The 23,496-nt window shown below is 48.9% G+C and overlaps 2 protein-coding genes and 1 pseudogene across 4 annotated transcripts in view; 2 read left to right on the top strand and 1 right to left on the bottom strand.

The window, feature by feature from the left end:
• Positions 1-1,520: 1,520 nt before the first annotated feature.
• Positions 1,521-2,017, top strand: LOC116898227 (annotated as a pseudogene).
• An 8,658-nt stretch (positions 2,018-10,675) lies between these two features.
• On the top strand, positions 10,676-18,072 carry Prkag3 (protein kinase AMP-activated non-catalytic subunit gamma 3). The gene is made up of 13 exons (XM_032899582.1): positions 10,676-10,734; positions 11,060-11,099; positions 11,542-11,694; positions 12,012-12,418; positions 13,605-13,686; positions 13,800-13,858; positions 13,960-14,005; positions 14,176-14,230; positions 14,659-14,785; positions 14,885-15,050; positions 17,309-17,346; positions 17,479-17,625; positions 17,956-18,072. Exons 1-13 carry the CDS (start codon positions 10,702-10,704, stop codon positions 18,070-18,072), a joined length of 1,470 nt encoding a protein of 489 aa, XP_032755473.1. The 5' UTR covers positions 10,676-10,701.
• Positions 18,073-20,841: 2,769 nt separating this feature from the next.
• The window catches only part of LOC116899511 (sterol 26-hydroxylase, mitochondrial), a 28,621-nt gene continuing 25,966 nt past the window's right edge, over positions 20,842-23,496 (bottom strand). For 2 of the 3 annotated variants that reach the window (XM_032901367.1, XM_032901366.1), the window contains 5 exons: positions 23,225-23,397; positions 21,910-22,076; positions 21,647-21,728; positions 21,353-21,565; positions 20,842-21,201 (listed from right to left, as the gene is read on the bottom strand). In XM_032901367.1, coding sequence (XP_032757258.1) covers positions 21,085-21,201; positions 21,353-21,565; positions 21,647-21,728; positions 21,910-22,076; positions 23,225-23,397 — 752 coding nt within the window. In that variant the 3' untranslated portion in view covers positions 20,842-21,084. The remainder of the gene's footprint in view (positions 21,202-21,352; positions 21,566-21,646; positions 21,729-21,909; positions 22,077-23,224; positions 23,398-23,496) is intronic. The other variant, XR_004387731.1, reaches the window with a different exon arrangement.

Below are 23,496 nucleotides of genomic sequence, written 5' to 3'. Positions count from 1 at the left end.
TGAAGTGGCCAGAAGACAACTTTGGGTGTTGTATCTCAAGACTCATCCCATCTTGATTTTTGAGGCAGGGTCTCTCATTGATCAGGGGCTCACCGATTCAGCGAGCCTGGCTGGCCAGATAGCCCCAGGGGTCCTCCTGCCTCTGAGAAGCCAAATCTTTTAAGTTCAGACTCCATTTTAGAGAACCTGACCTAAGTTTGAACTCAGGTAAACTAATAGGCTGATACCTAGCATTAGTTTCCAAGTTGCCCCCCTCAACAAAACCCAAGCCTAGCTCCAGTCTCTAGGCTAATCCCCAACAAGACCTGAGTTTCCAGGTTACATAATCCCTCAACAAGACCAGTGTCTCCAGGTTATTCCCCTAACAAACCTGCACCCCCAGGTTACAAGTCCGCCCCCGTGCCTAATGACCACTAATGCAGAGGGGATCAGAAGTTAAGTTTATGATGTGACTCCCAGCACCAGCCAATGATGTGAGAGGCCACAGTGGCTCTCCAATGAGATGCTTGCACACTCACTCTCTGCTTGCCACTCACTATTAAGCCTTGCTCCAATAGCTATTCAGGGCTCCCCCCAAAACCATCCTGCATGATGGTGGTGCATCAGGGGGGCCCCAAGCTAGCTCAAATAGAATAAAATCCCTGCTGTGTGTTGCATCCGATTGTATCCTGTCTGTTTTTTTGGGGGGGATCACTAACATTTCCCTGGCACAACACCTCTACCTCCCAGAGCTGGGATTATAAGACAGCACTACCCACATCCAGATCCTCACACTGGATGGGAAATCCTTTAACAACTGGGCTAGCCTGAGTCCCCTTGCCTTCTTGAACTTATTAACTCGATGTTTATTCTCTTGATGATTTTCCTGGTATTATCGCAACAGTATGGATATGTATCAAAACCTAGTTAATCCAAACTCTTCCTTTTCCCAGATAACATTAAGATGTTTTAAAGTACCTTTAACTCCACACCCCTGCTCCTAAGTCATGTGTGGCTATGGGAAATATTTAAATCTTTAACCTCAGTACATTATAATTACATTATTTATTTTATTATTTATTTCTAGCTATTTAATATTATTGTTATTTGCAGTGATTGAACCTAGGGCCTGGTGCATGTTAGACACACACTCTACCATTGACATGAATTCTTAGCCATGTGCTATTTATTTATTTACTTATTTATCCATCCATCTGTGGTAGTACGGATTGAAGCTATATCCTCATATGTGCTAGGAATCCGCTCTACCCTTGAGCTGTATCTCCAGACTTCTTTTTACTTCCTATTCTGAAACAGCATCTCCCTAGTCACCCAGGACGACCTTGAACGTATGATCCTCCTGCCTCAACCTCTCAAGGATTATGGGTCTGTGTCACTGGGCCTAGTTCCTCTCTATACTAACAAAATTTGTAATCCACTCATTTAGATTATCCTCAGCTTTACGATTTTTAGAGTTATGATCTACTATGTAAGATACTGCTTCCTGGCTTTGCAGATGCCGCTGTCGCTTTTTGCTGCTTGCTGCAGACATGGTCAGCCCCACTGTGTTCTTCGACATCATGGCCGATGGCGAGCCCCTGGGCCGCGTCTCCTTCGAGTTGTTTGCAGACAAAGTTCCAAAGGCAGCAGAAAACGTTCGTGCTCTGAGCACTGGAGAGAAAGGGTTTGGCTGTAAGGGTTCCTCCTTTCACAGAATTATTCCAGGGTTCATGTGCCAGGGTGGTAACGTCACCCGCCATAATGGCGCTGGCAGCAGGTCCATCTACGGAGAGAAATTTGAGGATGAGAACTTCATCCTGAAGCATACAGGTCCTGGCATCTTGTCCATGGCAAATGTTGGACCAAACACAAGTGGTTCCCAGTTTTTTATCTGTACTGTGAGCAGCTGGATGGCAAGTGTGTGGTCTTTGGGAAGGGGAGAGAAGGCACGAACATTGTGGAAGCCATGGAGCGTTTTGGGTCCAGGAAGGGCAAGACCAGCAAGGAGATCACCATTTCCAACTGTGGACAACTTTAAAGATTTATTTATTTATCATTATTTATAAGTACACTGTAGCTGTCTTCAGACACACCAGAAGAGGGAATCGGATCTCTTTACAGATGGTTGTGAGCCACCATGTGGTTGCTGGGAATTGAACTCATGACCTCTGGAAGAGCAGTCGGGTGCTCTTAACTGCTGAGCCATCTCTCCAGCCCTGTGGACAACTTTAATTTCTTTGTCTTGCAGGCATTTTACCCATCAAACCATTCCTTCTGTAGCTCAGGAGAGTGCCCCTACCCCATCTGCTCGCAATACCCTGTAATCTCTGCTCTCACTGAAGTTCTTTGGGTTCCATATTTTCCTCATTCCCCTTCAAGTCTAGCACGACTGCAAAGTTAAGTTTATGATTATGAATAAAAATTAAATTAAAAAATAAAACAAAACAACCCCCCCCAAAAGCAAACAACAACAACAAAAAGATACTGCTTCCGGGAGCATACATTCCAGAGTTTCCTGAACTAGAGTGAGGAATGGCCTGCTTTTACCTGCCGGAAGAGGTATTGTGTCAGTTGCTCTTGAGTAACTATAACCAGGGAACCTGGAGGAACAACTTAGTACAGATGTATCTTGGCTTCAGTCCATGGCTGTGTGGTCTCCTGTGCTTGCTTAGAAAAGCAGCAGCAGGCGGTGTGAAGGAGGCTGCAGATAGGAGAGAGAGAGTGAAGAAACAGACGAGACCATGTATACCCTTCAAGATTTATTTATTTATTTATTATCAATACACTGTAGGTATCTTCAGACACACCAGAAGACGGCATCAGATTGCCTTACAGATGGTTGTGAGCCACCATGTGGTTGCTGGGATTTGAACTCAGGACCTCTGGAAGAGCAGTCAGTGCTCTTAACTGCTGAGCCATCTCTTCAGCCTCCCATGTATAACCTTCAAAGTCATACTCTTTAAGGGTTTTATTTGTTCCAGCTAGGCCTCACCTCTTAAAGTTTCTCGAAGTTTCCAAAATCAACTCACCAGCAAGAAACCAAGCATTCCACACCAGAGCCTGTGGGGAGAACTCAGTGTTAAGACATATCCTTCTTTTATAAAAATACTTAATTTACTTTTATTTTATGTGCATTGGTGTTTTGCCTGCATGTCTGTTTGTGCTGTCTGTGAGGGTGTCAGATTCTCTGGAACTGGAGTTACAGACAGTTGTGAGCTGCCATGTGGGTGTTGGAAATTGACTCCAGGTCGTTTGAAGGAGCAGCCAGTGCTCTGAACTGCTGAGCCATCTCTATAGCTCTCCTTCTACCTTTTTGACAAATTTTCTTTTTGTATAAAATTGCAAGTTAGCAGCAGGATACGATGGCACACCTTTAATTCCAGCCTTGGGAGGCAGAGGCAGGCAGATCTGTGAGTCTGAGGCCAGCCTGGTCTACAGAGTGAATTCCAGGACAACCAGGGCTACACAGAGAAACCCTATCTCAAACCACTCTATCCCACGAAAAATTGCAAGTTGGTACTTTAAGTACTGAAGACATTCTTCTGCTTTCTGTTTTTTTTGTTTTGTTTTGTTTTTTGTTTGTTTTTTTTTTTTTGTTTTTTTTTAAAGATTTATTTATTGGGGCTGGAGAGATGGCTCAGCGGTTAAGAGCACTGACTGCTCTTCCAGAGGTCCTGAGTTCAATTCCCAGCAACCACAGCTACAGTGTACTGATATATAATAAATGAATAAATCTTTATAAAAAAAAAAGATTGATTTATTTATTTTACATATGTGAGTACACTGTCGCTCTCTTCAGACACACCAGAAGAGGGCATCGGATCTCTTTACAGATGGTTGTGAGCCTCCATGTGGTTGCTGGGAATTGAACTCAGGATCTCTGGAAGAGCAGTCAGTGTTCCTAACCACTGAGCCATCTCTCCAGCCCTGCTCTCTGTCTTTTTAAATACACTATTCACTTATTTATTAAAGAAATGGGGGTGGGGGGCAGAAGAGAGAAAGCTGGAAGTCAGAGAACAGTTAAAGAGAGTCACACCTTTAATTCTTCTTCTTCTGTGTGGTGCTGGGAGCTGGGAACCAAACCTGGTCTTCTATGAGCGCAGGGAGCTCAGGTGGTTTGGTTCGGGTGTGACTGACAGAAGGGCTCTTTGGTGCTGATTTGTCTTAATTTGTCTTAATTCTGCAGAGCAACCTCGGAGATCCCCACATTTCAACCTCTCAATACCAGATCCAGGGAAAGGAGTTCTGTTAACTTCAGCAAAAGTGTAACCTGCTCCCTTTGGGTAATTCTGTCCGTTTCGCCCGAGGCACTCGATGTGCAGTTAGGTGAGCGAGCAGCAGACTGTTCTGGGACCCACTATAATTGAACTCTCAGAAAGTCATGAGATCTGAGCTTGGGGGCGGTTACGGTTTCTTTAATAACTAAAGTTGCTAGGTAACAGTTTAAAGAGCAGGGGCAGGAGAAGGCTCAGTCAGGAACGTGTTTGGCATATAGGCATGAGGCCTGAGTTCAGATCCCCAGCACTTAGGTTTACCTTCTGTGATACCAGCACTGGAGGTAGGTGTGGGGAAAAGGCAGACCCCAAACCTCACAAGCCAGTCAGTTTAGCCAAATCGGTGAACTCCCTGTTTGGAGAGATGGATTGACAGAGAGATGGCTCAGTGGTTATCAAGCACCTGTTGCTCGCCCAGAGGCCCAGAGCTCAATTTCCAGCACCCATGCTGGGGAGCTCACACACGCCTGCAATTCCAGCTTTAGAGGATCGGTGGCCCGTTCTGACCTCCACAGGCACCTGCACTCACTCTTAGATACCCACCCACAGTTGCACAGACAGATACACACAATTAAAACAAAAAAAATAAATATTTAAAAGGCTGGAAATGTGGGAGACAAAGATTTAAAAGAAAAAATGGAGAACAATTGAGAAAGACATTGACATCAACTTCTGCCTCCACATGTGCCCCTCATATGCACACACACATACACACACACACACACACCACACATGTAGGGAGAGCACTGTAAATACTGAAAGCAGATGTGAGGTTTTTCCCATAGAGATGCAAAGAAATTCCAGACGCCAACAGCACCTACCCAACACTATTCCCAGTACCCCTCCAGAAGGCGGTCCACAGAGGGACTATGAGGCCACCGGGACTTATCAACACAGTCCTGGTTCTGTCCAGGACTTTGGGGCTCTAGCACTCATGATGTTGTCCAGCCATAGACAGGGTGGACAGAGCTTCCAACGTCTGTGTCTGATGAAGCAACAGAGGCCACTTTCTCAGTGTCTGAGCCACTCTGGCCCAGGGTACCCCACCTGCAGCTTATCGGAGGTAGGTTTCAACCAGGGTACTCCCCTCAACCTCTTCAAAGTGTTTTCACCCGCTTTGATTAAAAGAAAAATTACTTAAACAGGATCTCCAACTTCATGTACCAGACAACTCTGCTCTGCAGGAATGGCAGCCAAATCCACACTAGGGTCAAAGTGCACAGCCCTTATTATAAATCGAGTGTGCAAGAGAGCCAAGAAGTAGGGTTACAAGAAACATAACTCCATGGCCAGAGATGAAAACCAAGCACCAAAGAGGTTTGCATGACCCAGATGGGGCCAGTGCCTTCTGCTGATTCGCCTTGCCCAGGGGGATGAGTGGGGGTGGGGCTGGCAGCAAGAGCAGGTGTGGGAACAGTGGTCCAGGAGCAGGTGCAGGGGTGGGGACAGGGCTAGCACAGGGCAGGGCAGGGCAGGGTAGAGGCAGGGCCAGGTCAGGCCAGGCCAGGGCAGGGCAGAGGAGCACACTCTTTAAAATGAAAACCACAATGGTTTCAGTGTTGTACAGCTCTGCCCCTGCTGGAGCCATTTTGATGGCTGTGTGAGGTGAGAATCACGCTGCCAGACAAGGTCTGCCTTCAGAGTCTTGGAACTGGACGCCTGACGACATGGGGGGAGCAAGTGGGGGTGACGAATGACAATAGGAAGGATTTACCGAGCGTCTAGTACCTGCCAGACCTGAGCTTCTCACACGTCCTCTCACATGTCAGTTGTGGCTGACGGAATCCAGAAACGGCAAATGTTAGCCTTGTCCCCATCACTTGATATTTTTATCAAGTTACTAAATCTATTTTTGCCTCTGTTTCCTCCTCCTCTGCAAAACAGAAGTAATAAAACTCTTCATCTCAGAGGGCTGCGAGGGGCCACGGGCTCCACTGCCCAGGGTGCATTTTGCAATGTCTGGGAGATACTGAGCACCGTGGAAGCATTACATCAACACACGGCAACCGCTAAGTCCAGCCCACCCCACAGTGTGCGTGTGCTAGCTAGAGAAAGGCTTTTAACAAAATGTCCAACTTCTCAGTGGCTTAAACACAGCAATTTGTTTCTAATGTAACTGCCCAGAGGTGAGAAGGCCGGATGAGGAATGAGGGTGGGGATATGTTACAATCTGACTGTGTCCCCCAAAGTCCCTGTACAGCAATGTCAAGATGGAGGCTTTTGGGGGCAATGGGGTCTGTTCTATTGGAGTGAGTTGGGTCCTCCTGCACTGAAGTATGCCTTCTACTTTCTGCATTCTGCCATAAAGTCCCTGATGGCTGAAGGTTCATGATCTTGGATTTCCTCAGGCTTCAGAACCATGAGGAATAAATTTCACTGTAAATTATCCAGTCTGGGATGTTCTGTCAGGGCAACACTAAATAAAGACAGGAAGCTCTAGATGAGGGTGGGGGAGGGTCTCCCATTTCAGCCTACGTCTTCCGTCATGGTGACCTAATGGCTGCTCCAGTGCTGACTACCATTTCACAATCGGGGCCTAGGGGATGTTTCCCCCGTTCAAGGGCACCCTTATGATGTTGCTGCTGAAATCTCATTGGCCAGATTTAGTCACGTGGCCACACTATCTGCAAAGGAAGCTGGGAAATATAATTGTGGGGGTTTACTGACAGAAAAAGAAAGAAAACAGAATCATGGGTCTGCCTGCCTCCAACAGGAAGAAAACATTCATAGCTTCTGAAGAATATATATGTATTCTTTTTTAAAAAAGAATCCTGAACTAGGAAATGATGACCAACTGACCAACGTGCAGAGGCCACTGGATATTAACAATCCCTAAGTGTGGGCAGCACAGCTGACTTCCGGTACGGGCAGCTTTGCCCATGGGAAGTTGTTCCTTACCAGGTGTCCACTGCGGCTGCGTGGGAGTGGTACACCTTTCCCATCTGCTGGAGACCGGTGGATGAAAACCAGAGAGGAGGGTCGCATGAGGCCTTCCGAGTAGGCTTATGGATTCTTTGCCAATCCAGTATCCTCAAAACTTAGAAGGCTGATTGGCTCCAAATCTGAGCAACCACAGCCGATGGTGCTGTGTAAGCGCTGCTCACATGCCCAGGATTCTCCAGACTTGGAGTTCTTACCCGTTCTCCTTCACACTGATGTGACTCTCTAGATGAGTATGAGAAAACCTGCTTGGTTTTTCTCAACCTGTGGGTCGTGGCCCCTTCAGGATTTCCAACAACCCTTTCACAGGAGTCGCCTAAGACCATCGGAGAACACAGATTTACATTACAATTCATAACAGTAGCAAACTTACAATTATGAGGTAGCAATGAAAATACTTCTATGGTTGGGAGGTCCCCACAGCATGAGGAACTGTATTAAAGGGTCACAGCATTAGGGAGGTTGAGATCCACTGCTCTAAAAGGAACTCTCCTTTCCTTTGCACATTTGTGATCTGGGGTTTGTCGTGTGTGTGTGTGTGTGTGTGTGTGTGTGTGTGTGTGTGTGACAGGGTCTCATGTATCCCAGACTGGTCTTGAACCCCCTGTGTAGCTGAGGATGACCTTGAACTTATGATCTGCCTGCCTCCACTCCTGAGTGCTAAGATTACTGTATACACCACCATGCTGATTTTATGAGGTGCTGGAGGTCAAACCATGACTTCACACAGGCTGGGCAAACACTCTGAGGTACTTCCCTAGACCATTCTTCTTTTCCTCTCCCTTTCTTTTCTTTTCCTGCTTTGAGGCATGGAGTTCAGTTTCTCACACATTCGAGGTAAATACCTGTCTGCCACTGGACAACCCCACTACCTTTGGAACCATTTGCACAAGGACTAGAGTCCGGGCCCGCCCTTGCTATCTCTCCCATCCTCCTCCCTCTGGTAGCCTGAGTACACCTCTTTTGTAGGACTTTGATAACAACAGCAACAGTCTGAGTGTTTACACTGGTTGAAACGAGTTAGGAGCTCTGTGGTCCAATCCCAAGGGCACATGATGCAGTAAACCTGGAAAGGCCACTCCTGACCTTCCCAGTATACTTCCCATCCCTTTCACGGATTCAGAGCAGGCTTAAATCTCATACCTCTGCCTTCTCTTCAATGCTCCATTCTCCATGTTCCACATAGGACCTCCTCCCCTGGAAAGTCAGCCCTGATTGCATCAAACACACAGAACTGGTGCATCGTTCACTATCGCACGTGACCTTTGTACCCTCCTCAGAACAGAGCTACCCTTCCGTGTGCAAATATCTTTCAGCTCATTTGATTTCTGGCCCCTGGGTGGCCAAACCATGTTGGCTGGAAGTGACGAAAAGTTCCTTCGGGGATCGGCCAGATCCAATTAAAGTCTAAGCTGGTTGTTCGCTTGCCAAATGACCTTGGAAAGCACTGTCTGTTTTCTCTGAGTTCCTTTCCATGCCTGGGTGATGGAATGAAAACATTATGTAATGGAGACTGCCAAATGAGACTCTCTAGTTTTCTTTTCTTTTAGTGGTAGAATTAAATGAATTTGAACTGGAACGACTGCCCATCATAATGACTGAGATCACCAATTCCCTGCTCCTTGAAGCCTCGTGGCTAAAGTTGGCCAATTCGACGAGAGCAAAAGTGAGGGAGTAGCTTCCACTTTGGGTCTTAGGAGCTGCATGAATTCTTTTCTTTTTTCCTTTCCTTTCTTCCAGCTAGAATGCTAGTGCAAGGGTAGAAGCTAGAATGGTCATCTGATATTCAAGAAGAAAGTTGTTTTGGATGGTTTCACAGCTACCTTACCAGCTCTAGACTGTCTATAGACTATTGTTGTTTAAAATACCTTCCCTCTCCCCTCCCTGTGTGTGTGTGTGTGTGTGTGTGTGTGTGTGTGTGAGAGAGAGAGAGAGAGAGAGAGAGAGAGAGAGAGAGAGAGAGAGGTGGTGCCAGAGGCCAGAAGAAGTTGAGGTGTCCTGGATTGTCAGGCTGTCTTAATTTTTCTTGAGACAGAGCCTCTCACTAAACCTGAAACTAAGCTGGAGACCAGCAGGTCCCAGTGATCCTCCTGCTTCCACACCTCCACATCCAGATTTATATGTGGGCCCAGGGGACTTGAACTCAGGTCCTCACATTTGCCCAGCAAATGCTCTCACCCACTAAGCCACCTCTCAAGCTCCTGGGCATCTTTTTTTTTTTCTTTTTTTTCTTTTTTTCGGAGCTGGGGACCGAACCCAGGGCAAGCGCTCTACCACTGAGCTAAATCCCCAACCCCATCTCCTGGGCATTCTTAAAGTGGGTTTTTGTTACAGCAACCAAACGTCTATCCTAACCAACTTTTGTTTGGAAGTGCTGCTACTTAAAATGTAAAACAAATACTAGTTTAGAGACTGACTAGCCGCTAGCAAGGAAAATACTGCACAGGGGCCAGCTGTGGGCCACAGTCACAAGTCATACAGGCTATGACTGTCATGCCTAGGCAATAGAACACAGCCTCATGGACACTGAGGTGGGCCCACTCGCTGTGCCTCGGGAGTTCCCCTCTCTGGCAACAGATCCAGGTCTCAGAGACACTCAGGAAAAGCAAAAGCCTCCCTCCTACACAGTTCGTCTCCACCCTCCTTAAAGGCAGTTGCAGGTGCTTGTGCTTTGAAGGAGAGAAGAAAATATGTTCAATAGATCCAGCAGGAATCCAATAGTCCGTTCCTGAGTTCCACTCAGGGGGTCGCGGTGGAAGAGACTGGAATGACACGACGAAGGGAGGGCCAGGGAGAGGGAAGCCAGAGCAGCTGGGTCAGTGTTCCGCATTTGGGTTCTGACTCAGGCCCTAGGAATGCCAAAGAAAGCCGCGCGCCGCACAGGAGCCAGGCTGGGTTCCCCTCTGGCACAGAGAGATGCAGAGTCAGTACTCATGGTGGGTTAGGGGCTGGACTCCTTCATACCCATTCATCTCGCCTTGGCACAGGTCAATTCAGGTATTGCTCCCTCTGCACACAGGTATGAGCCCAAGCTCTCAGTCCCATCTCTCGCCTTTGTGATGACCAGCAGAGCGCCCACTGGTCTGATTCTCTTTCTCCATCCTTCATCTTTCACTAAAGAAGGGAATAGGTTTGTGGGACCCCAAATGGGAAGTCTCGGCATACCCTGGCTCCTCTCTCGGGACCACCCACAACACCCTCACCCACCTCCATCCTTGAGTGTATCCTCCCTAATTCATCCCACCCAGGCTAGGGAAGTTTGCATGGAGGAGAAGGTAAAGGCAGTCAACTTTCCTCCTTAGAACTTTCAGTTCGAAGATGAGAGTTCCACCTCCGTAGCGCCCCCAAGCTGCAGTGCGGGAACAGCTGCGGGCTGAGCTCTCCCTCCCAAGACCTGACAATCAGAGAGAACCCGATACCCCGAGGGCCTGCCGCCAGGGACCGGCCCAGAATAGTGCCACCCCGCCGCCGCCTGTCGCGCATTTGCTAACAGACTAGAGCTGGCCACATGGAGCCCGAGCTGGAGCACACACTGCCTGGGGTACCGGGGTCCCAGGGGGCCGCGGAAAAGGACAGCAAGCGCGTGGCCGTGTGTGTGTGTGTGTGTGTGTGTGTGTGTGTGTGTGTGTGTGTGGCCCGGGTACGTGGCCCCGGGTGCTTGTTGTGCACTCTATTCTGTGGTCGGTGCTATGTATGTATGTATTTTGCGTGTATGTGCCTGTGTACGGTTCCAGGTGTGCCTGGGGCATGCAAGTTGTGCATATCTGTATACCTGTGGTGTTTGGGGTGGGTGTGCTTTTTAAAGGGGGACAACCCAGGGACTTTAGATCAGAAAGCATTTTCACTTGAGACATTTTCTCCCAAAGACCCTGACCTGGAGCCACAGTGGGGGTCCAGAGAGCCCAGGTGGGTGGAGTGCTGCTCCCTGTGGGTCTCGCCTTTTCTCTTTAGCTCCCTTGTCTCCTGCCTTTTTGAACTCCAGTTCTTAACTCCTAGCTTGGCTTTTGTCAGGAGAAATTCTTTCCCCCTCAGCCTTCTCCCTTTTTTTCCTCTCCTCCCTTTCCCCAGTGTGTGTCCCCCATCTCCCCTTTCCCCTTTGCTGTGTGATTTGTGATAAATTGCTTAACCTCTCATAGTTTTGCCCCCCCCCCACCGATGCTAACTAGGAGGAAGGCTATTCCTATTTACAATGTGTGCCTTGGAAGATTCCTATGAATAGAAAACGAAAAATATTCCGAGGGGGGTGGGTGGGAGGGGCTTTGAAAGGCCAATATCCTCACTAATGACATCAGACTTGGTTTGTTGTATCATTCCCTACTAATCAAAGACGTTCCTTTCCTCCTTCCAGAGATGGACTTCTTAGAACCAGAAGAAAACTCATGGCCATCGCCAACTGTGGCCACCAGCTCAGAGAGAACCTGTGCTATACGGGGAGTCAAAGCTTCCAGATGGACGAGACAGGAGGCCGTAGAGGAAGCAGAGCCACCAGGTTTGGGAGAAGGTGAGGCCAAGGTCGGTTATGGTGACAGGGTCAGCAGGAATTCCAGAGCGGAGCTTGACCTCAGACCTCTCCATCACATGGACTTAAACCCAGTCCCATCATGGCCTCTGTCTCCCTAAACGAGACAGCAATACCTGTGCTGGCAACCCCAGGCCCCAGGGCAGCCACCTTGGAAAGGTGGAACAGAGTTACTATCAGCTAGGACTCTGAGACTCTACAATATCCCTGTGCCCCAATGCTGCCAAAGACTGAAAGCACAGAGAGTATTTGCTTTGGAAGATGAAGTTACTGTCCTCCCTGCTTCCTTCCCCCAACAGGTGCCCAGTCTGGACCAGCTGCTGAGTCCACCAGGCAGGAGGCCACATTCCCAAAGGCCACACCCTTGGCTCAAGCTGTTCCCTTGGCTGACGCGGAGACCTCCACCACAGGGTGGGACCTGCTCTTGCCCGACTGTGCAGCCTCAGCAGTGGGCTCCAGCACAGGTGACCTGGAGCTGACCATAGAGTTCCCAGGCCCAGAGGTCTGGGACTGTGAGCTCAAAGGCCTGGGGCAGGACAGGCCTCGGCCTTGCCCCTCCCCGCAGGCTCCACTTCTCAGCCTGAGTTGGGACGATGAACTTCAGAAACCCGGAGCCCAGGTCTATATGCACTTCATGCAAGAGCACACCTGTTATGATGCCATGGCCACCAGCTCTAAACTGGTCATCTTTGACACCACACTGGAGGTAAGACTCTGGGTGACTCTACTTAACCACAGGGCTCAGCCTCCTGCCTCTGTAGCTACCACCCACATTCTCCTGGATGTCTTGTCAAGTTGTAGTGTCTGAAAGCCCCTTTCTGGGACTCCTTCTTAGCATCACACACAGTAGGGAGAGAGCATGCTCTGTGGGGATCCCCTAATCGCCATCACATCTCTGCTGCCTAGAACCTGCTAAACCTGGGGTTGGCTACTCTATCTCCATCATCTCTAAAATGGGGATCAGAAGCTTGCTTCCCTTGTTTCAAAGGAGTCTTCAAACAACCCAGGGCAAAGTAAGAATACCCTAAGACATTGCAGAGCTACTCAGGACCGAGAGGAGGGTACCGGCTGCGATAACCACTCTTCCGTTAGGCTAGACTGACTCTGTCCTTAGCACTGTTACTGCATGATGTTCGAGGCATGATGCATACATGCTCAAGGCCTGGTACATGTGTCATCCACAGAACAATCTGGCTCTGGTGTTTTACAAAGAAATATACTATTGGAAAAGCTTTGCTTAAGTCTTGATATGTGTCAAAGAGTTGGCTGCAGTAGAATGCGTGTGTAATGCCAGCACTGAGGGGGCTGGGGCAGGGAGGTCTCAAGTTCCAGGCTGGCCTCTAAACCAAGGAACAACAACAACACCACACGCGCGCACACACACACGCACACACACACACACACACACACACACACACACACACACACACCAGAAACATAGGGAGGACAGGAGAGAAGAGAAAAGAGTTAAGAAAAGGGAAGAAGAGATGGGAAGGAAGGAAAGATGAAAGTCAAGCAGAGCCAGCACATATGGGTAGTGTTGCTTAGGATACAGGTCAAAACAAGTTAGTCTCAAATTTAGTGGGGAAACTGAGGCAGCTGTGCAACGGGTGACTAAGTATTACCTCTAGTCGTTAGATAAGTAAAACAGCATCGTGTCTGTATGCACATGGCCTCCTTGTGGAGGAAACACTGCTGTGTCTAATTATGGTCCCTCAGTTCCTCTGGGCACAAGCGGCCATATTTGCGTGGCAAATGTGCCCTTGCCATTGGAAAGAGGCAGACTCATATGGAGAAGACCCCACGGGAGGAGCCTGGTGGGGACAACAAGAGGGGAGGATGGACTGCTGTCAGTCCTCACTCCTCCCCTTTTGTTCTTTCCTGCCCCTCAGATAAAGAAAGCTTTCTTTGCCATGGTGGCCAACGGTGTGAGGGCAGCCCCTCTGTGGGACAGCAAGAAGCAGAGCTTTGTGGGTGAGGAGAGGCGGTTGGACCTCATGTGGTGCAAGAATGTTGGCATTGGGTCCTCACTGAGCCTTGCACTTAGGCCTAACTTCCTCCACATTTGTCACCTGCCAACCCTGTAGGCATGCTCACCATCACGGACTTCATCCTGGTGCTGCACCGTTACTACAGATCCCCCCTGGTGAGTTCTGGGGTGACTGGTGGGCTGGGATAGGGACATCTTCAGGAGGCCTGATGTTCCAGGGCTCAAGTCTGACCCCAAAATCCCACCAATGTCTTTAGGTCCAGATCTATGAGATTGAAGAACACAAGATTGAGACCTGGAGGGGTAAGTCGGAGAAGACTGCAGGGGTTCAAGTTGGGGCCCAAGGCCTGAGACAGAAGGTGGGAGGGTACAAGGCAATGGGGAAGCCTTAAGTGCCTGCAGGGAGGTAAGCAGTCAGGAGACAGCGCAAGGCCACTGGGAACTACTGTGGCCTGACTCAGGTTTTTCTGCAGAGATCTACCTACAAGGTTGCTTCAAGCCTCTGGTCTCCATCTCTCCAAATGACAGGTAAACATCTTCTCTGCTCACTTGAGCCTGCTCTCTCTCTCTCTCTCTCTCTCTCTCTCTCTCTCTCTCTCTCTCTCTTAAAGATTTTTGTTCTGATATTTGTTGCTTGGGGTGTGTGTGTGTGTGTGTGTGTGTGTGTGTGTGTGTGTGTGGTGTATCACAGTGAACATGTGGAGAACTGAGCATGTTTTGCAGAAGTTGGTTCTCGCTCTCCACCAGCAGGACAGCAGGGATTGAGCTCGGGTCAACATGCTTGGCAATGAGGGCTTTTATGTGCTGACCCATGTTGTCTGACTCTTGAATCATGCCTTGTGCTATCTCTTCCTGGGAAGCAGAGGGATGAGGGAACCTTGGTTCCCTGTTAGGGGACCTCAGATGGAGGGCCTCTACCATGTTGCTCCTGGTCTCACTGCTTCTATTCCCTAAAGTCTATTTGAAGCTGTCTATGCCCTCATCAAGAACCGAATCCACCGCCTGCCGGTCCTGGACCCTGTCTCCGGCACTGTGCTCTACATACTCACACACAAGAGGCTACTCAAGTTCCTGCATATATTTGTGAGCCTGGGATGGTGGGAGCAAGGGGAGAGCCTCGGGAGACGCTCTAGATCCAGTGTCTTGATCTGATGAGATCACTACCGTGTCCCATCCCAACAGGGTGCCCTGTTGCCCCGGCCCTCCTTCCTCTGCCGCACTATCCAAGACTTGGGCATTGGCACATTCCGAGATTTAGCTGTAGTTCTGGAAACAGCTCCTATCCTGACTGCGCTGGACATCTTTGTGGACCGACGAGTGTCTGCACTGCCTGTGGTCAATGAATCTGGTAGTACATCCAGGGTGAAAGGGTGGGCAAGGGAGGGCCTGACTGAAGGACGTGGGCAGAGCATTGAGCCAGAATCTTTGGGTCATCAACTGGAGGGCCCAAGACGGAGTGGAATTAGGAGCCCCTGCACACTTTGAACTTTGGGCTGTTCACTTAACCTTTCTGAGGCCCAGGTCCCCCAAGTGTGGAAGGGAATTGTGCTAGGGGTGTTGTTTTGAGACACGGTCTCATCCTGTTGCACAGAAGATTACTATGTAGCCCACACTACCTCTGCATCCTAATGCTAAATCGTGGGAATGCACCATCATGCCCCAGAATGCCCCATGTGTGGAGGGAACTGGTCCTTCTGCCTTTGAAGGAGGACTGACAACGCTTTTCGCAATAAGATGGTGGTCAGAGGAAACAGCAGATCCTTCGTGCGCACCTAAAAATGAACCATGGGATCCTTCACACCCAGCCAGACCTCATTGTCCTGCTTTAGAAAGGGTCAGACAGAGTATTTCTTTAGTTAGACTATGGCCACAAGGTATTTAAAGTTGTAGCTTGGGAAATGATTCCGTGGGTTAAATGATTTACTCTAAGCATAAAGACTAGAGTCTCAAAAAATGGGGGTGGTGTGTAGTTCTGGGGCTCAGGGGATGGCAGCAAGGATCCCTGGGACAATAAGCTGACTAGTTAGATTAGCTGAATCTTGGAATACCAGGTTCAGTGAGAGCTCTTGCCTGAATAAACAAAGTGAGAAGCAATAGAGGAAGACAGCTGACATCAACTCCCAGCCTACACACACACACACACACACAAGAGTGCACGCGTGTGCACACACATATGTAGAACTACACACATATGTAGAAATACACACACATGCACACACATGCAGGAGCATACACATACAAGCCCACACACACACACACACACACACACACACACACATATACACATGAAGGAGCACACACATACACAAACACACACAAGCCCACACACACATATACAAATGCAAGAGCATACACACATGTGACAACACACTCATGCCCCCCCACATGCACAATACACACAGACACTACACACAACACACACAGACACTACACACTACATTAAAAAGAGGTATGTAGCCCACACATAACTCTCTAGTTACAGTCACTGGAATGCAGCTGGATATTATGAAAGACTTTTTAAAAAAGATTTATTTATTTAATGTATGTGGGTACACTGTCGCTGTCTTCAGTCACACCAGAGAGGACATCAGATCCTGTTACAGATGGTTGTGAGCCACCATGTGGTTGCTGAGAATTGAACTCAGGACCTCTGGAAGAGCAGTCAGTGCTCTTAACCACTGAGCCATCTCTCCAGCCCCAAGGACTTTAAACTTATACTTAAATATGAAAATTTTCAAAATTTAATACAATACTAGAGAACAACATATTGCCGTGATCAACTCATCAGAAGTAACCAGGTAACTTACAGACGTTGGATGCTATCACCCCTGGATCCTTCAGTTTATACCTCTTACAGTGAGCATATTTTATACTCCCCAACACAACTGTGAATGACTGGGCAGGTGAGATGCTCAGCCAGTAAAGGCATTTACCAATCAAGTCTGGCGACCCGAGTTCAACTCCCAGAATACACACTAAGGAGAGAAGCAGCTCCTGAGACTTGTCCTGCTGTGACCACCCACACATGCTGTGGCACACGCGCACACACACACACACACACACACACACACACACACACACACATGCACAATCACATACACTAAACATAATTTAAAATGTTTTTTGTTTTTTTTTTAAAGTCCTAGGCTGGAGAGATGGTTTAGTGGTTAAGAGCACTGGTGCTCTTTCAGAGGACCCATGTTCAATTCCCAGACACACATGGCAACTCACAACTATCTGAAACTCCAGTTCCAGGGGATCCAACAGCCTCCACATACACAGACATACATGCAGGCAAAACACCAAATGCACACGAAATATAATATTTTTTTTAAAGTTCTGTCTTCAAATTTGTCCATTTGCCAAGGCTATGCCTTGTTCTTCAGGCCCTTTTTCCTGTGAACCAGAAATTGGACTTAAAGGTCTAATGGTTTAACTCCTGAAGTCGGGCATCTTAGTGATGCTAAACCTATCTGAGGCCCCATGATTAAAGCAGCAGCTTGTGGGACTGTCAAGATGCGAATTTCAAAGACTTTATTTCCCCTGAAGAGCACTCTGGTACTGAGGTGTGTTCTTTCCTGTCTTTCTCCTCCATCCTCACTGCAGGTCAAGTCGTGGGCCTCTACTCCCGCTTTGATGTCATTGTAAGTGGGGACACTTACAGGGGATACTGCAGGGAGGTTGCAGTATGGGAACCAATGGGACTACCCTCTGCAAGTGTATCAGACTGCAGTCTGGGTGATGAGATTGATTCATGACTCTTCTCCCTGCCCCAGCACTTGGCTGCACAACAAACTTACAACCACCTAGACATGAGTGTGGGAGAAGCTCTGAGGCAGAGGACACTGTGTCTGGAGGGCGTTCTCTCCTGCCAGCCTCACGAGAGCCTAGGTGAAGTCATTGACAGGATTGCACGGGAACAGGTACCTTGCACCCTGCTGGGCATGCCCTCAACACAGATGGCCTAATTCTTTGTTGCATAGCTCTCGCCATGCCTGTATCCTGGGCACTTGGCCTACCTTCCCTTTCGTGACCAACTTTTGGCATCTGCATTGGTAGGTGTCTGGTCCTGTTCATAGGGCCCTTGTGCCAAGATCCACAGCCAGCTGAGTGGTCAAAGCCATGACCAGCTGCTCCCAGGAGATGCCCTTTTCTCCTTGGGCTGTGTTAAGCTTTCCCTGCTTCATGGGACTGGCCCTATTAGCTGCTTTAACCAAAGACTCTGCCCCTCCCTGAACCCTGTGGACCCACAGGTGCATAGGCTGGTGTTGGTGGATGAGACCCAGCATCTTCTGGGTGTGGTCTCCCTCTCTGACATACTTCAAGCGCTGGTACTCAGCCCTGCTGGCATCGATGCCCTCAGTGCCTGAGACCTGAGTCCTCATACCCAAGCCATCTTCTTCACCTGAAAACCAATGAAAGGACCTTGGAACCTGAAGGGGAATTGGCTTTCACCTTCTCTCAACCCCATCTGCTGGTTCTGCTCTGGTACAGGTAGGCTTTGCCATGAACCATAGGGCTAGTCCTTCAGTCTTCCTGAGCTCCTAGATCTCAAGTTATGTTACCTCAAAGATGGCAGTGGTGCTGGTCATAATTGCACAGGCCCGTAGTAACTGTCAACATAAGGTTTTACAGACCACTGCTTAATCCCATTTGCAGGTGAGGCCATTGTGGTCCTGCTGGAAGGGATGGGTGGAGACAGAACATCCATTTGCCTCCTCTCTGGTCATTTCATTCACTTCCCACTTTCTGAGAATAAAGGAAGCTAACAAACTTATGTTGGATGCATTTCCATCATCATGGGCTAACACAGGAAGGGAATCCACCTATGCTCGTCTCCGAGGTTGACAGATTGCAGACTGTCCTCGTACCCTGCTTGGTTGTGTGGGCACTGCCAAAGGATGGGGCAGACATTCCATCCGTCTGGCAGTAGATGGTGAGATTCCTTCTGGGAAGGCACCTCCTCTTCCTGGTTTGGTCACTGTTTCCTCTTTTTCTCACAGGCTCTCCAGCCCTCCTAATTGCCCCTGCTATACCTATACTCCCAGAAGCCTTCGGGCATGCCCGGTGCACCAGGACAATGAAAGAGCAATGGAGTCAGACCTGCAAGTCCCTGAACCAGAGACCCTGCAATCAGTCTTGGATCATCTGTGTGCCCTGTCCCTACTCACTCCTTTCCCTGCTCCTGGGTCAGGGTTGAGCTCAGTGGGACAGTGAGCCTATGGATTTAGATGGGGGCCTGAAAGGCTTGGTTTCTGGACCATGTACACTCAGGTTCCCAGCTCCTGGGAGCCTTGGCTGTTCTTTCCCTGTGGGAGCCACTATTGTGTCACCACCATCCACAAGCCTACTCTCCTGGCAACTCCCAAGATGCTTGAGGCCAACACTGAACAGCCCTGGAGTCTAGAGCTGTCTGCTGGAGTGGGTGCTCCTGATACTGTTACACGGGCTGGGGCGGGGGCTCCTTAGCTCTCACCAATGAGCATTGTTCCATCCCCCTGGTCTCTTCCCACCAGACTGAGGATCTTGTATTCAGATCCTTAATGAACAATCAAGAAAAAAGAAACAAGGGAGCGAGCCACAGCCTTGGAGGCCATAGGCTTGCTCCACTGCTACAGTCATTGAGGTGAACGTGTGCCAATCTCCTTATGTCTCCTGAATTCAAAGACTTGAAGGAAAATCTGCACGTGGCAAAAGCTGCACGTGGCCTTTCTTTTGTGCATCGAATGTTATTCTGCCAACAGTTTTTTTTTAATCTTTGATTTGTAACAAAATGATAAGAAGAGTGTGTATTAATTAATTATTCACATAGTAGGTGAAACCCAGTCTACAAGTGGGAGTCTGCAGGAAACATCACTGATCCTGTAACACTGGATGTAATTTCTGCCATGGCCCCCGTTCACCAGGTAGAAAGAAATTAATCTCAGTCAATTTTGGGTCTCTTCATCTGCCTTTACCCTCCCCTGTGACGACCTGGGCCCTCAGACCCAGGGGTCCAATGCAGAAAGAGTGGATTCATATTTTGACACTCCTTTTCATCCTCTTATTTTATCATGTGTGCTTGCAAGCATAAGTGTGCTGTACTGGAGTGTGAGTGTGGGGTTAGCATGGAGGTGTGAGCGTCCCACAGTGAAGATCAGTGGACAACCCCAGGTGTGGTTATCCCCTCTACCTCCTTTGAGACAGGGTTTCTTTGTTGTGTTGCTGTCGTTAAGCACTTGTGTGTCTGGGGGTCCCCTGTGTTTACTGCCCATCTTTTGGGACTGGAGAACCAGGAGGCCAGACCCCACCATTCCCACTTTGTTGAGCTTTACATAAGCTCTGGAAACTTGAACTCAAGTCTTCACACTTCTGTGACACGTGTTTTACAAACCACTGAGCTGCCTCCCAGCTTGCTTGCTTTCTTTCTTCCTTTCTCCTCCTCTTCCTCTTCTTCCTCTTCCTCTTCCTCCTCCTTTTTCTTCCTTCTCCCCTTCCTTCAAAAATTTCTTTTGAGAGAGCATTTCACTATATATCCCTGACTGGCCTAACTCACCATGCAGGCCAGGTGGGCATCAAATTCACAGCGATCCACCTGCTTCTGCCTCCCAATTGGTGTGGGATTCAAGTTATGTGCCACCATGGCCAGCTGGGTAGCTCCACTTTTTTTTTTCCGGAGCTGAGGACCGAACCCAGGGCCTTGAGCTTGCTAGGCAAGCGCTCTACCACTGAGCTAAATCCCCAACCCCGTAGCTCCACTTTTATTTCTAAGGGAGGGGAATCTTCATACTGTTGACCATAATGGCCAGGCCATTACTACCTGAACTATAGACTGTGAACATTGACCTTCAAACCCCAATTCCCCAGTTACAACACACAGATACCCCACTCTTGCTCCTGGGCTCAGCCTCCAGGGTAGCTGGGCTATAGGCCTTCATTTTCGTGTCTGGTGGGTAACTTTTACCATCTATAGCTGAAGTGGGACTGTCACAGTGCTCTTTTTGGGTGCCCATAATAGGTCTGCCATTGAGGTCTAGGGAAGCACGAGGCTCTCACAGGCTCCAAGAGGGTCACCCACTATGATTCTAAGGTACAAAAAGATATTGCTCACAAAAAGAGGGTCAGATGCTGGGTAAGCCAATAGAACAACAAAGGCTCCCCCAAACTTGAATTTTAAATTTTATTTTAAATTGTACCCAAGCACCGTCCTGTGATATGAGGTGCTCTAATGTCTTAAATGGGTGCTGCTCAGTAGAGATTGTGTCAGACGTCTGGTGTCTATGGGAAGGGCAGAGAGGTCCCCTGTTGAATCTGGCATTGTGACATGTGACATGAGACTGGCCAAGAACTTCTGTGCCAGGGCTTCTGGACAAGTCCCATGGAGACAGGAGCCCAGCTTGGTACTACTGTCTCTGCAGAAAGCGTAGGCTCACCTTCTTGCTGGGGACCAGGACGATGCGGGACACAGACTTCACTTCTCCCATCCCGGGAGACAGGACCACCTCATACTTTTGTATCAGCTGTCAGGGAGAGAGGGCAGGGCCACCAGACTCTTAATCTCCAGTTCCTGTTCCCTTTGTAGGCTCCTATCCTGGACCTCCTTGCCTCTCCTTTCCCCAAATCCCTCCATCTTACCTGACCCACACAGCCCTCCACACATTCTCTGCTCACCCTTGACAGCAGGAGTTGCATCTCCAGTTCTGCAATCCTGCGACCCAGGCAGGACCGAACCCCATAGCCAAAGGGCACAGAGCCAAATGGGTGTTGGATCCCGGAGTTATCGTCCTCTCTCTTCCTCAGCCATCGGTGAGGCTGGAAGCTGTCGGGCTCAGGAAAGACACTGGGATCCCGGGACACCACGTAGTGGCATAACACAAACTGTGTCTACAGAGGGAGAATGGCAGTGTGATCATCAGCCAAGGCTGCAGGCATCCGTGGGCACACAGGTACTCTAGCTCCACTCACATTCTTAGGGAAGAGGAAGCCATTAATTTCAGTTTCCTTTTCTGTGATGATCCGGGAGTTTGTGGGAACCACAGGGTAGAGGCTGCAGGGAAAAGAAAGTCTGCACTCTGCTTCCAGATTGGGTGAAGGGAAGTCCTGCTCATCCTTGACCTTCTGGTGCTAGACTTTCTACCCATAGCACTCTTGTCCCTAACCTCCAGCCTCAGGAGTCCCCACAATCCATTACTGTCTGATTATAACTCCCATATAGACTCATGTCCTACCGCAGGGTCTCCTTAATCACAGCTTTTAGCAGGGGCATGTGGGCAAAGTCCTTGTTCTGGGGCACCTTCCCGAAGGGTACCACACCAGTCACTTCCTTGTGCAAGGCTTCCTGGATCTCTGGGTTCTTTGAAAGGTGATACAGGGCCCAGGTCAGTGTGTTGGATGTCTAGGAAATAGAATGGGAGATGAAGATGAAGTAAGGCGGGAATTTCTAGGGAAGAGGCTAGCTATGTGGTGGGACGGTCTGTGAGTGGACATGGATACAATATAAAAGAAAGCTGGCTTGCCGCTGGGATAACAGGAAAAAGAGTCAAGGGCTCCAGGGGACCTCTATAGTAAACATGAGCTCAGAGGTGGGGTAAGGACCAACATGGAGGAAGACTGCATTTCAACCTCAGAGGGGTCCATGAAAAGAAGCGTGACACAGAAATGCTGGAAATGGGTTCCCTGGGTACAGTAGGAGTTTGTGGCCAAGTTTTCAGTTCTTTACCTAAACTACAGCAAGGAAACTGGAATCCTATGGGAGAGATCTCTCTGCTGTCAGAAAGAGAGAGAGAGAGACAGAGAGACAGAGAGAGAGGAAAGAGAGAGACAGAGAGACAGAGACAGAGAGACAGAGATGGAGAAAGAGACAGAGAGAGACAGACACAGAGAGACAGAAACAGAGAGACAGAAACAGAGAGACAGAGAGAGAGACAGACACAGAGAGACAGAAACAGAGAGACAGAGAGAGAGACAGAGAGACAGAGAGAGAGACAGAGACAAAGAGAGAGAGAGAGAGAGACAGAGACAGAGAGACAGAGAGAGAGAGAGAGAGAGAGACAGAGACAGAGAGAGAAGAGAGAGACAGAGAGAGAGAGACAGAGAGAGAGACAGAGAGACAGAGAGACAGAGAGACAGAGATAGAGAGATAGAGAGAGACAGAGAGACAGAGAGAGAGACAGAGATGGACAGAGAGAGACAGAAACAGAGAGACAGAGAGAGACAGAGATGGACAGAGAAACAGACAGAGACAGAGGCAGAGAGACAGAGAAACAGAGGCAGAGAGACAGAGACAGAGAGAGCCCCAGGGGCTCAGAAGTTTATGGAACCCCCCTAACAAAAGGTCCAGTCCTGTTTGCCTCAACTGGACAAACAACCACAGTGATACAGGAGAAGCTAGGTCAGGGTCAGGGAATAGAGAGGGGAGGGTGTTGGGAACAGCACAAGATAAAATCAAGCAGTCCCTTAGTCTCCTTGTCAGCCTTTCCTTTGTTTGTTTGTTTGTTTACGTCCCAAATGCCACTCCCCCTTTTCAGTCCCTATCTGATGTACCGTGTCTACCCCAGCCAAGATCAGCTCAGGAAAGGTGCCGACAGTCTCTTGAGGACTGAGCAATTCCTTGGTCAGCAGGAAGTGCAGGTAGCCAGATACCTGGACCCCATCTGGCCCAGCCGCCTTTAGCTGGGCTTCTATCTCCTGGACTTTTTGATGAATCATCTTCTTCCCTGCATGAAAAACAAAGAAGAGTGTGTTTAAGTCACCCTAAGAACAGGTACTGTGAGGGAAGTCACAGGAGAGGCCAGCTTCCTTCCCTGGCCCCAGAT

Source organism: Rattus rattus, chromosome 4 (assembly GCF_011064425.1).
Source record: "Rattus rattus isolate New Zealand chromosome 4, Rrattus_CSIRO_v1, whole genome shotgun sequence".
Classification (NCBI taxonomy): Eukaryota; Metazoa; Chordata; class Mammalia; order Rodentia; family Muridae; genus Rattus; species Rattus rattus.
Note: the sequence above shows the minus strand (reverse complement) of the source record. Positions and strands in the feature narration are given on the sequence as shown.

Bases quoted from the DNA above. Each gene is read 5' to 3' on its own strand.
- Prkag3 (XM_032899582.1), top strand. From the start codon at position 10,702: ATGGAGCCCGAGCTGGAGCACACACTGCCTGGG. The intron at 10,735-11,059 runs GTACCGGGGTCC...TTTCTCCCAAAG, and splicing joins TGGAGCACACACTGCCTGGG to ACCCTGACCTGGAGCCACAG. The intron at 11,100-11,541 runs GTGGGTGGAGTG...TCCTCCTTCCAG, and splicing joins TGGGGGTCCAGAGAGCCCAG to AGATGGACTTCTTAGAACCA.